The sequence below is a fragment of the Oryzias latipes genome, chromosome 19 (assembly GCF_002234675.1).
Source record: "Oryzias latipes chromosome 19, ASM223467v1".
NCBI classification, from domain to species: domain Eukaryota; kingdom Metazoa; phylum Chordata; class Actinopteri; order Beloniformes; family Adrianichthyidae; genus Oryzias; species Oryzias latipes.
The window spans coordinates 3,780,391-3,793,556 of record NC_019877.2 but is presented as its reverse complement, the minus strand read 5'-3'; the positions used below and the strand labels follow the sequence as shown (position 1 = coordinate 3,793,556).

Here is a 13,166-nt window from a genome sequence, read left to right as displayed (position 1 = left end):
TTTCAAACAGATTCATCAAATATATTAAAATTTTCAATGTATCCTAAAATATACCACAGAAAAATCAATGGTAAAGTTCCATGTTTTTCTTATTTAGACTTTTCAACAGCAACAAAATTAAAAAAAAAATGAAAGCGGAAACCAGAAGACATGTGACGTTCATCCGCCAATCAAAACAGCCGACGTTCCCAACCGCTGAAATTTAAAAACGCCCTCTAGCTTAGCAACATTTTTGGGAGATCTTGTTGTTAGTTCAAGAGTTAGAGTCTGGCATAAAAGACGATGGACCCGTTTAACGAGGAAGATAAAATGTATCTTTTTGAAAACAGATTGAAAACCTTTGAAAATTGGCCTTTCGACAAAGACTGCACCTGCACCCCGGAGAACGTGAGTGAATAGAAGCCTTTCGTGTTTAGTCCGTAAGCAACGAAACAGGCCATGCTAGCTGACAGGTTTCAAAACAACGCAATTTACTGTAAAGTTTAAATTTTGTCGTTCACAAACCTTCAACTATACGTTAGAATAAGTTCATCATTTGGTAAAATGTCACAGAAATTTAAAGCTTAATCTCTACAGTCATACAGCGGGAGGCATTGTTGAAACCCATCCATTGTAATTTACTTTATTTTAATTTAAAAATAATAATAAAGTAAAGCCTTTCAAAACTGTGATGCTTAACTCACTTTATTAAGCTATTTTATAGTCAACTATAAAGTTAATCTTTGGGTTCCTGGTTATCACCTTTTATTTTGAAATGTTTTCTTGTTCATTTCCTGTATCCTGGAAAAAGGCATTTTACTCAAAGCAGCAGAGGATGTTATGCTCAAAATATTGATAACTACAGGGAATTACTTGGGACAAATTGCCGTTTTAGTCAATTGTTGCCTCAAAACAAAATTTCTATAATGCTATTGCTTTACTATAACATATTCTCTGTGCAATACTCAACAGGAACCACACCGTATCATATTTATATGATTTATTCGTGTCTCACTAAACGGCTGGCCCGGGACCAGAGAACCTAATGTTGTTTTATCATGTGATAAAATGACAATAAAGATTCCTGATTCCTATAAGTGTAAAAACTGACATATTTAATTGAAAGACTGCATGTTTAGAAGTGAAACTCCCGGCGTGTTTTCTCTTGTAGATGGCCAGAGCTGGCTTTGTCCACACGCCCTCAGACAACAGCCCAGACATCGCCATGTGTTTCTTCTGCCTCAAAGAGCTGGAGGGCTGGGAGCCAGACGACGACCCACAGTGAGTTTTATGCAGCTGCATCTGTTTATGTATCTATGTAGAGAAAACGCCATCAGCTGCCTGAAAGTTAAAAATGTACATAGAGAAAAGCAGACATGTGTGGACTTTTGTTTATTATTTAATGTTAGAAGTTCTTCTTCTCTCCGGAAACAGTTCTAGACATTTACAGGTAACTTTTGCAAGTCAGTCGTCCTTTAATGATAACCTTTTGTCGTTTGTGGGTTCATACATCAAGCATCTGTTTATTTATTTATTTTTTTGTGTTGTTTTTTTTTTTTTTTTTGACAGGAAGGAGCACAAATCTCACGCACCTTCCTGCAGCTTCATCTCTTTAACCAAAAACGTTGAGGACCTGACTATGGAAGAATTCTTCAAACTCCAAAAGGAGAAAGACAAAATTATCACCGTATGTTTGAATGGGGTTCCATGACTTCTTAGGGCACATTTCTAAATATTCTATAGATTTTTGTTTTTTAATAATCCAAAACTGATGACTAGCAGAATAATTCCTTAAGAAAATGTAATGTCTCCTAATGAGACGAGCAGTCTTCTGCTATTATAGTAACAATCATTTTTCCCATAGAAAAAAAGGTGCATTGAAGCCATCACCAAGTTTGAGGAGGCAGCCAAAGTGAGGCGAGAGAAGATCATCAAGACAGCCAGAGGAGAAGAGTGACACTGGAGTGGAGGAAGGAGAAGGGGGTTCAAAAGAAAACGGCTGTCAGTGCAGTGATTCCCGTTTATGATTTTTTTTGTCCTCTTTGTTGTGTTGTATATAAATATCCTGAATGATTTTTATTCATCGCATTTTACTGATATTTGTTTCTTTTTTAAAACTGTTCGTTTTTATTGTTATTATTACGGTATAAATAAAGATGTTCCAAAAACATTGACACGTGCTCCATCCATGCGCGGCTCGCGTGCGTCCCTCCCAAACTGACTTCTCTGCAGCTGCTCCTGTCATTTGAGTGAAGCCTGAGGATGTTTCCACATCTTTCTCTCAGAATTTAAATCATAAGAAGCGCGTGCTCGTTTTTTCTCTCTAGCGTTTTGTTTTGAGCGTCTCGGCGGTTCAAATTTTGGATACGGACCGATCTTTACGCACGGACCTCCGCGCGCGCAGGATGAAGGTGAGCTTCGGCGCGCTGGTGATCTCAGCCGGCATCTGCGGGATTCTAAGCTTCGCCTTTCTGGCGTCGTCTCTCGGAACCGATTATTGGTACATCATAGAAACGAACCCCCAGAACGCCACGGACTTTGAAGATTTGACCTCGCACTCTGGACTGTGGCGCATCAACGAAGGTAAGCTGCAACTTCTGCCTCGCGGTTTGAGCACGAGCTGTTTTGGTGCAGGAACACAGTTTCTTCTTTCAGGTGGACGGACGCAGACCGATTCAGTTGACTCGTTTATGACCGATTTCTCCAGATTATCTGAGACGGAGATGCGCTTGCTGAGTGAGTCTTCTGCATTAATCTGCAGTTTTGGTGCAACCCCAACTCCACTGATGCTCCACAAACCGTCTGCTCCTCCTGCAGATATGCACAGTGCCATAGTGGTAGTGCTTCCCCTCAGCCTGGTTCTGTTGCTGTTTGGAGGCATCTGTGGATTGATCAGCTCCTTGGCCCGGAGCCCGGTCCTCCTCACCGGCACAGCCTCCTACTTCTTCATCTGCAGTGAGTTTCAGTTCCTGCCTTCAATCCCCTGAAGGTCTGGATGTCAAAGGTCAGAGTCGGGTGCAAAAATGAAGATGCTGTGATCATCTGAGGTGTCTTTGGACATCAGTGGGGTCAGAAAAGAGTCACAACAGAAAGCACAATGCACCAAGTTCTGGAGAAAAACACAGCAAATACAAAATGAAACGGCTAAAAGCTTCAAAAAGGGGTTTGAAGCTGTAATGACAATACAAAAGCACAGCGAAGAAAGCAGATTTCTGAAACGAACAACGTGAATTCATTTTATTTGTCCATAAATAGCCACAATAAAAAAAAAAGCATTGATTGATTTAGTTCAGTTACACACTTCAGTTACACACTTATACTTAAGATTATCAAAGGGTTTACTTTATGCAGGATTGTTTTACCTCAGGAAAAAGAAAAAAAAAACTGGGTCAAAAAGACAATTTGTTTTTGTTTCAATTTGTTCTTTTTTAATCTTTTTAATATTTTACATTTTACTTTTATATATTTTTAACTAAATTTATTATTTTCTATTTTGATCTTTTTAATATTTAAATTCAAACATTTTATTTAAAAATTTCAATTTATTTTGATTTTTTTTTTTTTGTTATTTAAATATTTAAATATTTATTTATTTCAGGTTCTGGGCAATTACTATTTTCCAATTCGGGGGGGTCACAATAACGTTCAAAGAGCAGAAATAAATTGCTTTTGGGCTATCCAGGGTTAAGATAAAGATACTTTATTAATCCTAAACTGGGAACTGTATTATTTACTGACTTCTTAAGTACTTCTTTAAGACACGATTGTGTGTTTTTTTTTTTTTTATTCACGTCAGGTATGAGAAAAACACAACCGTGTCTGATAACAGAGGAACCTAAGAAGTCAGTAAACTGGGAAATTCAACTGTTGCAGCAGCCGTGTACAGGCAGTAGTTATATATTATATCGTAGTATTTTTCTAATGGATAGGCTTGAAGTACATATAGGCCAATATGAAAGTGTGAGTTTTTGGACTTTTATTCAACTTTATTTCTCTCACAGATCTTATCTAATTTTTCTGTTTTTTAACCTGTGAGACTTGAATTGATCTAAACTTTTTGCTAAGAATGTAAGGAATGACCTGAAGTTGCAAAAACGATGTGAAGAATTCTAGAAAGATGCAGAAAAACATCAAAGAGTCTGTATATACCACACCCTGACATGAATCTGAGACATCCAGCTATGAAAAACATTTTTTTGGAAATTTGTTTTCTCTTTTATGAAAACAGAGATATTAAACTTAAAAAAAAAAAAAAAAGTCCCGGCAGCTTCAGGCAGCTGCATCGATGTGTGCAAATTGAATTTCTGGATGTTTGGGAGGAAATGAAGGGTTTTCTTTGGGCTCTGATCTATTTTCAGGGTTTTTTCCCTTCAGCTCTTAATGTGTTAAAAGAAATTACAGTTAACACTAATGGTCGCACTGAGGAGATAAAAGAGAACATCTGCTGCCGCTGCTAATAGAAACTGAGCTTTTTTAACTGCGAAATGAGGGTTTGTTAGACCTTAAAAGTACTGTTGCTCCAAAAAGAATTGGCATTTATCAACACCTTACTGGAAAAAAAAGTTGTTTACCGATCGAGGGGGGAAAAAATCATTTGAATTTGGTTTGAATCATCTTTGTTCATTAGTCCATGCCTGTAGTGCATCTCTGGAACATATAGAAACACTTAATTTGATCCTTAACTGAATTTAGAATTTAATAAAAAAAAGGTTAAAACCTTTGTTGACCTTTTGTATCACAAGAAACAATAATGGCATGAAAGACAGAAGTGCAAAAAAAAGACTTCCTGCTTCAAAAATGCTTTGTAGTCTGAGAGTAGAGAGCAGGTGGAGGAACAGCTAGAGAGGTGGAGGTTTGCTCTGGAAAGAAGAGGCATGAAGGTCAGTCGTAGTAAGACAGAATACATGTGTCTGAACGAGAGGGATCAAGGTAGAAGCGTTAGGTTACAGGGGGCTGAGGTGAAGAAGGTGCAGGAGTTTAAGTACTTGGGGTCAACAGTTCAGTGTGATGGGGAGTGTGGAAAAGAGGTGAAGAGGCGAGTGCAGGCAGGTTGGAGCGGGTGGAGGAAAGTGTCAGGAGTGTTGTGTGACAGAAGAGTGTCAGCAAGACTCAAAGGAAAGGTGTACAAGACAGTGGTGAGACCAGCTCTGCTCTATGGGTTAGAGACGGTAGCAGTGAGACAGAGACAAGAGGCTGAGATGGAGGTAGCGGAGATGAAGATGTTGAGGTTCTCCTTAGGAGTGACCAGGTTAGACAGGATAAGGAACGAGTACATCAGAGGGACGGCTCATGTTGCCTGTGTTAGGGACAAAGTCAGAGAAGCCAGACTGAGATGGTTTGGACATGTTCAGAGGAGGGATAGTGGATATATTGGTAGAAGGATGTTGGAGATGGAGCTGCCTGGCAGGAGGGCAAGAGGACGGCCAAAGAGGAGATATATGGATGTCTTAACAGAGGACATGAAGTTGGCTAATGTTAGGGTAGAAGATGTTCATGATAGAGTGAGGTGGAGGACGATGATTCGCTGTGGCGACCCCTGATGGGAAAAGCCGAAAGAGAAAGAAGTCTGAGATATTTGCCATGAGGGGTGTAACTAAAACTTAGCTTAGTTTTATTTTGAACTTTATGAGAACCCCTCACATGTCAAATTCCACCCAAAAAAATCACTTTCAAACCTCAGAATAAGTGTTTGAATCATTTGAAAGGAGCACAAACCTGAACACTGGCACATTAAAACATATTATAATGAGAACTGTTGACAATAAAAACAAACAAATTTATTCCTGTTTTGTTTTTTTCGTGAAGCATTTGGTGACATTAGTGCAGAACGAGCCGACTCAGCCCAGAGCAGCTGAGCTCTTGTAAGAGGAGATTCTGGGACCAATTACCATAATTTCAGGGAATTTGCAGCTCTGAGGATCCAAACATCAGCCCCACAACCAAAGAGGGCGTGTGACTGTCAGACTCGCATATTTCTAAAAATGGAACATGTTTTATTACAAATATACCTAAATTAGAAATTTTTTTCTTTGCAGAATTCGTCTGGTTGTCATCCTATGGATTTCCTAAAACGAGTTGACAAACGTGCAAAACTTTGTTCATTTTATTTGCATCTTTCTAGATAAGTTTGCACAAAAAATCTCAAAGAAATGAGCAATTTGGGATCTGATTTATCATTCTATTGATTAAGAGACAAATTCAGATAAAAATATTAAAGTAAAAGCCAGAATTTTGGGGGGGGGGGGGGGGGGGGGGACAAAGCTTTCTTAATCTTATTTCTAGCCCAATATAAAAGATCATGACATTTTAGAAAATAAAAGTCTTCTGTTTATAGAAGAAGCATTGATTGTGTTATGAATTGAAATGACTAAGCTAAAAATAAATTATCTTTTTGAAAGTTACGGGCTGCTTTGTGGGACAGACTTTCCCTAAATTCCTGGGGCGTTCCTGTCCCCCACTAGTTGTTTAATACTTTACTTAAAAAGGACGCAACAATGAGCTGAACCGCTGAATACTTAACTTTAACAATCTACAATTTTTATAGATCTTTTCATTTATTTTAGGTGTTTTCCTTTAACTCTTTCAACTCTGGTTAATAAAAAAAAACATTAATGCAGTGAGCTACAGAACCTGACTTAGTTTATCCATAAAGTACAGATTTACTGTGGGGGTCGTTTCAAGACGCCACTCAAAGAATGCAAGAAAAACGCAAAAATCAGAACTAAAGTCGTTTGGGATTGTCGTAATCTAATTCCTTCTACGGGACTATTACAACTCCATCCAGATCCAGTGAGGCTAAAATATCTCAACTGTTTTATGACAACGTTGACCAGCTGATTACATCTAACCTGCTAACGCGATCAATGGCACAACATTTAAAACGGTCAAGATTAAGCTTAACACAAGAAATTATAACGTTGAATTAGTGCAGCCGGGTCAAACTTCTGACACAGGAGGAGTGGAAATCAGTACATTTTGATCATGATTATATCATTATAAATAAATGCGAACCAATCTGGAATGGATTTTTGACCGAACTATTCCAGGTTTAGGTTTGAAAACTATAGAAATGCCCACAAATCTTGCAACGAATGTGTTGTCAGTGCTTAAATTCATGTGCATGCTATGCAGGAATACCTCCAAAGAGAATGTAAGCGGATTAAACAACGGCTGACTGTTTGTATTAGCAGTCAGGGATCCACCACTAAATCATTTGTAGTTCAGGACCGTTTTTATTCTGTCCCACATTAGTCCTGGACTCACGGACCAGATCGTTTTCACCATTCTTATTGCGTCTTTGAGCAAACATTTCACCCATACTCAAAAACTCAACAGAGACACACCCCATGAAAATGAATTTTGGGGACAAAAATAGATGACATCACAGCGGTAGAAACCCTGAAATTGAATGGGGCTCAAAAAAATATTTCGTAATCCACAACAAAACAAATCCAAAGGACGTTTTAAAATCATTATGGGATGGCTACAGGACATTCGGCTTGGCAGCAACTTTGAGGTTAACTTTGAAATTCGAATCGTATTTGCTAACGATATGGGAAAATTCACACACGTGCAAGTCTGTAACCACAGTTTTGTTGACCTTTGACCTTGGAAAGAGGTCTTAATCTTGACCCCCCCCCCACAATCCAATTTAGGCCCAGCTCGGGACTTTGATCTATCGCCTCCTAAATCCTTGACCATCATTAGCCCTTTGGGGGGAAAAAACAGTGTTTAAAGATTTTTAATGCTGTTAGTGTGTCAAGCTCTCAAAAGGGGTGTTTCCCTGTTGCTCGGACATTTTTTCCATAAAGGCCTGTTCACACCGGGACGAATTTCGCCGGCGATTTTCGCCGACGTTTAACGCCTCGTGACTAAACAAAGGGCCCCAATGAGAGTGTGCACACCGACGCGAAAAAACGCCAGGCGTTAAAGCGTCAAAAAAAAAAAACGCCTCGGGTTCGTTTTTTTTTTTCGACGCGTCGCGTCGAAATCTACTCGACCAATGAGAACGGCGCTTTTGCTCACGTGTCTGGAGCTTCTGAAGTTACAGTAAAACACAACTTGGGGGCGCTCAAACACAAAACTGCCTTGCTGAGCACACATACCAGCGAAGAAGATAGACGCCAAGTAGCGTCTACACAGCCGCGAAGCAATAATGACGGACATTCTAAAACATCCCCGAACCAAGCACCAGTTGGAGCTACTGGTGCTTGAAATATTCATGTTTTCTTTGTTTGATTCTGACAAGCGTGTAAATACTTGCTCTCTTCTTCTGAGTGAAAAGCGACTTTAAGAAGCGTAAAGTTGCGCAGCGCCACCTTGTGTACAGGAGTATTTCTGTTTTACACTAAGCGCCATCTAATGTCAGGGAATGAAATTGCATGTTCACTCCACTCATCGTCAGCGAAAATCGCCTGGGTGTGAACACAAAAAACGTGGCGAAAAACGCTGGCGAATAACGCCTGGCGAATATTCGTCCCGGTGTGTACGGGCCTTAAGGTTGTGAAAATGAATCGTTGGCTCAAGCTGAACGAAACAATACACAGGACCATATTGAAAATGTCGGTGTGGTTAACAAAAACAAACCTCAGTTGCCAAGGAAATCCAAAAGTTTACTTTTGCAGATTCTTCTAAAAATTGGATGGATCTGTTCACCGCCCACATGTGACCAAAAAATTAAATGGTTGCTATGGAGATAAAACAAAAAAATACAAAAAGGGGGGGGGGGGGTTCATGACTGGCAGCTCTGACAAGGGTGGCAAAGATAAAGGGAGGCAGTGGTTTGTCTGTGAGGGTAGGTAAAAAAAGGGTAATTGGGAGGTATTGAGGGCAGCCAGCACCTGAAGGCTATACAACGCCACTCGCAGCTTCTAATTTATTGTTTCATTGCACACGGTGGTTGATCAGTAACTGTGTGCACAGGGAGATCGGTTTAGCTGTAAAATGATGGACTAAAGAGGTCATCTTCCATGCTGGATGTGATCGATGCTCGAGACGTCTTTCTTTACCTGGATCTTTCTCCATCGTTCATTGAGGAGTTCCCAGGATTCCCATCTCTGCTAATATGTCTCTGTACTCGCTGTTCTTCTTGAAGAATCATTTAACTTTGAAAAAAAAAACACCCCGCTGACTGAAAATTCATCACAGATTGAAGCAAAAAAAATTATAATAATCAGAGTAAAGCTCATTTAGAGCAGCGTCTCAAATGAAGCTTGTGTAATGTTTGCCACAAAACTAATTAGATGAAATCATCTCATAAGTGGAGGGGAAAAAAACTACAGCATTTTCATCCCACTGATTCCATACAACAGTCTAACAAATGTCTTTAACTGCATAAATTGTAGCTATTGACAGAGTTCTTGTCTCTGTTATGTCAATTTAGTTTTTTTTATTACTGTAATGAAGTTTCTCCTAATCTAGGGCCTGGGAATCTGCCTCACTCAACCAACGCCTTATGACCTGCATAAAAAGGAGCTTGTGATGGTCAAACACTTCCTCAACAAAGACTCTTATGTGTTCTCTGGGTATGAGCAACGCATGCCAATGAGCTAAATGATATCACGGCCCGAATTAAAGCCAGTCAGCTTGTTGACTGCTCTTTTCTGAGCCCTGACATGAACAGAGACTCTGCTTTCTTTAGGATTCTTGTTGTTACAGTTGTTTGGCTGAGCAGCCTGTTAGAAAGTACAGAAGGTATGCATTTCCACGTGGATCCACGTTGAATTAGTGGTGCAAAAAGTGATGCATAAACTCGACAGAATTTGAGCCGTCACATGCACCCGTACGGCAGGTCGATGGACGGTCACCGGCAACACCTAAATAACTCTCTATAAAATACCGTAACTTATTGACAGTTTGCGCCGATTCTGTCGCGGAGAAAAGCTGCTGAATTTCGTCAATTGCGTAAACAGTTGTAGAGTTACGGTAGTCGAAAGAAAGTTGACACTAGAGCTAAAGGAGTAGTATACCCAGGTTGTTGGTTTGTCTCCTTTTATATCTCAAATTTGTCCCAAAGTTTAGTTTTATAGATTGCCATCTGACTTAAAGTATTGCCATTTTAGATGTGGATAAAGGGAAACTGACTTGCAAGGAGCCACCTAGTGGTTAACTTGTGAACTCATCCTGCTCCAGCTACTTTTGTTTTCCATTCAACTTCATACAGGAAGTACTGGTATTCCTTTTAATTTTTTTAAAAATACTTTTTTGCTGACCACAGATTCAACTTGACTGTTTCATTTTGAAGTTGGCTTAAAAATTGGAAACCAGGAAAAACAGCTGTTGAAAATGATGGGATTATCAAAACATAAGTTTCAAACTTAAACATTCTTTAGAAAGACCGGACAGGAAATCTCAAGTTTAGTGTGATTTTTTTTTTTTTTTTTTTTTTTCAGAGTCCAGGGTCAGGAGTTGTAGTACTCAATAATTCTGGACTTAATTGTATATGTGTGAGGTTAATTCCTCACTGATTGCTTTGTTGTGCCTCAAATGGAATATTGCAGCGGCTCCTCTCCAGTCATTAAACAGGCTAATGTGTGTTTTCGTGTGTGCCTCGCTGGGCTGTCCTACAGTTTTACTGGCCCTCTGAAGAGAGTTTTCACCGAAATGAGAAATGAGTGAAAGCGACCTGGTTCTTAGTGTAAATGACATTAGTCTGGAAGGACTTTTCTGTCGTCGCTTTACAGCAGGAAAATCAAAAAGTCAGATTGGAGTTGAGGCAAGAGGCGAAAAGAAAAACAATTAGACGGAACTGAAAGTCTGGTTCTTAAAAAAAAAAGCTGGGTTGGTGACGGTCAGGGTGGTCCTTCCTGCGCCTCGTTTCCCAGCAGTCTCTCCGTCTCTCACAGAGTCTCCGTTCTCCGTGCATAAAAATGAGACATCAGATGCACCGTATTCCCAGTTTGCTGCACCTCAGGGTGCAATTGCAGTAGCATCTTTATTAGTCCCATCCTGAGCAGCTTTGCTGAAACGACCAAAATCCCATGAGCCAGCCGTCAAAATTAAAAGGGTTTCCAATAGCAACACAGTGAAACTCGTCCTTCTCCGATACCGAACAGATCCTGCGTGACAAATGTGCGCTCATAAAGACCCACTCTGGTGAAAAGGATGTTTGTAACATGTTCTTGTGGCATTTTTCTGATGATGGAGGACAATTAAAATTACTTTTCTGAGTATTTATTTATTCAAATAGAAAATCAGGAGCAGATTTAAAAGAAACATTCGAAAAAGATCATATTTGTGGTGTAGAAAATACGCTGGGCATACAGCATGATCTTAATTCAAAGACCACTTGATATTAGATCAAAAGATGATCATAGGGGATCTTTAATGATACTTTGTTGATCAAAACTCTCCTTGTATTTGTCACAATAAAAAAAAAAACAGCTGGTGCTGTCGTCTCTGCAGACAAACCGCTTTTATTGTGAAAAACGTGTAATCTGAGGAAAGGGCCACCTCCCTGGAGAACTTTCTTTTCTTTTCTTTCCTTTTTCAATCTCCAGGTCTGTTGACGCTGTGCGGTGCCACCCTCTACATCATCTACTCGCACCAGGCCCTGGCAGAGACGGAGCGGCTGGTGGGGCAGGAGGGTCTGAGCTACATCCACACCTCCTTCGGATGGTCTCTGGGTCTGGCCTGGCTGTCTTACGCCCTGGAGCTCCTCGCCGGCGTTCTGCTGCTGGCTGCTGCTCAGACGGCCAAACTGCAGCAGAGCGGCGCCGTTTTAACTTACTAACCGTTTTCCTCCAAGTGACGGAACAGGACTCAGAGGGAGGCAGCAGGCAGGGTTTGACGGACGTGGATCTCTTTTCTTTAGGTCTTTAATACATTTACTGCTCCTGGTGTGGCTCCACTTTAACAGCTACACCTTAATAGATAATCAATAGATAATAAAATCTTCTTTCACAGCTTTAAATTTGACTTTTTGAAAATCTGTTTAGTGTAAATGAGAACAAAGGCTGGTTTTTGAGTTATTCTTCCCTGCTTTGGTGTAATCACATCACACTTTATAGCACAATAGAGGTACAAAAGAAAGATTTTTAGTTTTTTTTTTTTAATCAATAAAATCCCAAAACTACCAAATTCTAGGCCTGCGCAATATACCTCAAATTTATGTCAACGAGGGTCATTTGGAATGTCATTTTTAAACTGTTGCAATGAAATGGGAATTATGTTTTTGGTTGTTTTGCTCTTTGTTTATATACCGCAAATTATATCGCTATCGCAATATTAATCACCAATATCGCAAGTTTTCCTCATATCAAATTCAAATTAATTTTATTTATATAGCACCTTTCGTGTACAAAACAGCTCAAGGTGCTGAACATAAAAACAAAACCAGAATGCAGAAAACACCAATCCCAATGCATGCAATAAATAATTAAATAAGCCCCGCACAATAAAATGCACAAAAACAAACATAAGTAAAAGAGAAATGACTAAAGAAAAAAAAATGCTAAAGAAGAGAGAACACAGAAGGTGCCGTCTGCCCTGTCCTCCTATTGGCCGGGGTGTCAGTATAGATGAGCACCCCAGAGTGAGAAAACACTCGTAAACAGTCTAATTTGGCTAAAAGACATGAAACAAATATGTGTTAAAATATAAGCGCAAAAAAATCTCGATTAAACAAATATGTATGTGATAAAATAGAAGAGTAAAAATTCTAGATAGAACAGATTAAATGATGTGATAAAACATAAAGAATGAAGACTTAAAAAAAAAACAAAGATATGACATAAAATCGAATTAAAAGCTGATTTTAAAAGGTGTGTCTGTAATTTCTTTTTAAAAACCTCGACTGTAGATGAGGCCTTCACATCCTCAGGTAGACTGTTCCGCAGACGAGGCCCGTAGTTTCTAGACGAGGCCTCGCCGTGGTTTTTTTGTCCTGACCCCGGGGACCTTCAGCAGGAGGTTCATAGGTTAAAAGCAAGTCGGATATGAAAGAAGGACTAAGACCATGGACACTCTCAAAAACTATTAAAAGAACTTTAAAATCAACCCTGAAGCTGGACAGGGAGCCAGTGCAGGGATTTTAAGATTGCTGTAATGTGCTCCCTCTTCCTAGTTCTTATTAAAAGGCGTGCAGCAGAGTTCTGGACTAGCTGCACGCGATTGAGTGTGGTTTTCTTTACACCAGAAAGGAGGGCATTACAACAATCTATCCTCAAAGTGTAATAAAAGCATGGATT

At 39.6% G+C, this 13,166-nt stretch overlaps 2 protein-coding genes across 5 annotated transcripts; both read left to right on the top strand.

The window, feature by feature from the left end:
* The first annotated feature begins 177 nt into the window (after positions 1-177).
* On the top strand, positions 178-2,149 carry LOC101155061 (baculoviral IAP repeat-containing protein 5.2). The gene is made up of 4 exons (XM_004080161.4): positions 178-387; positions 1,151-1,260; positions 1,549-1,666; positions 1,844-2,149. Exons 1-4 carry the CDS (start codon positions 283-285, stop codon positions 1,934-1,936), a joined length of 426 nt encoding a protein of 141 aa, XP_004080209.1. The 5' UTR covers positions 178-282; the 3' UTR covers positions 1,937-2,149.
* Positions 2,150-2,257: 108 nt separating this feature from the next.
* LOC101170057 (transmembrane protein 235-like) lies at positions 2,258-12,162 on the top strand. 4 transcript variants are annotated; one of them, XM_004080218.3, is made up of 4 exons: positions 2,258-2,562; positions 2,635-2,715; positions 2,797-2,934; positions 11,478-12,162. In XM_004080218.3, exons 1-4 carry the CDS (start codon positions 2,385-2,387, stop codon positions 11,708-11,710), a joined length of 630 nt encoding a protein of 209 aa, XP_004080266.2. In that variant the 5' UTR covers positions 2,258-2,384; the 3' UTR covers positions 11,711-12,162. The 4 variants fall into 4 exon arrangements, with proteins under 4 accessions (XP_004080266.2, XP_020567699.1, XP_011486199.1 ...); XM_020712040.1 differs by having other exon boundaries at positions 2,635-2,934; XM_011487897.2 differs by having other exon boundaries at positions 2,258-2,715.
* The last annotated feature ends 1,004 nt before the right edge of the window (positions 12,163-13,166 follow it).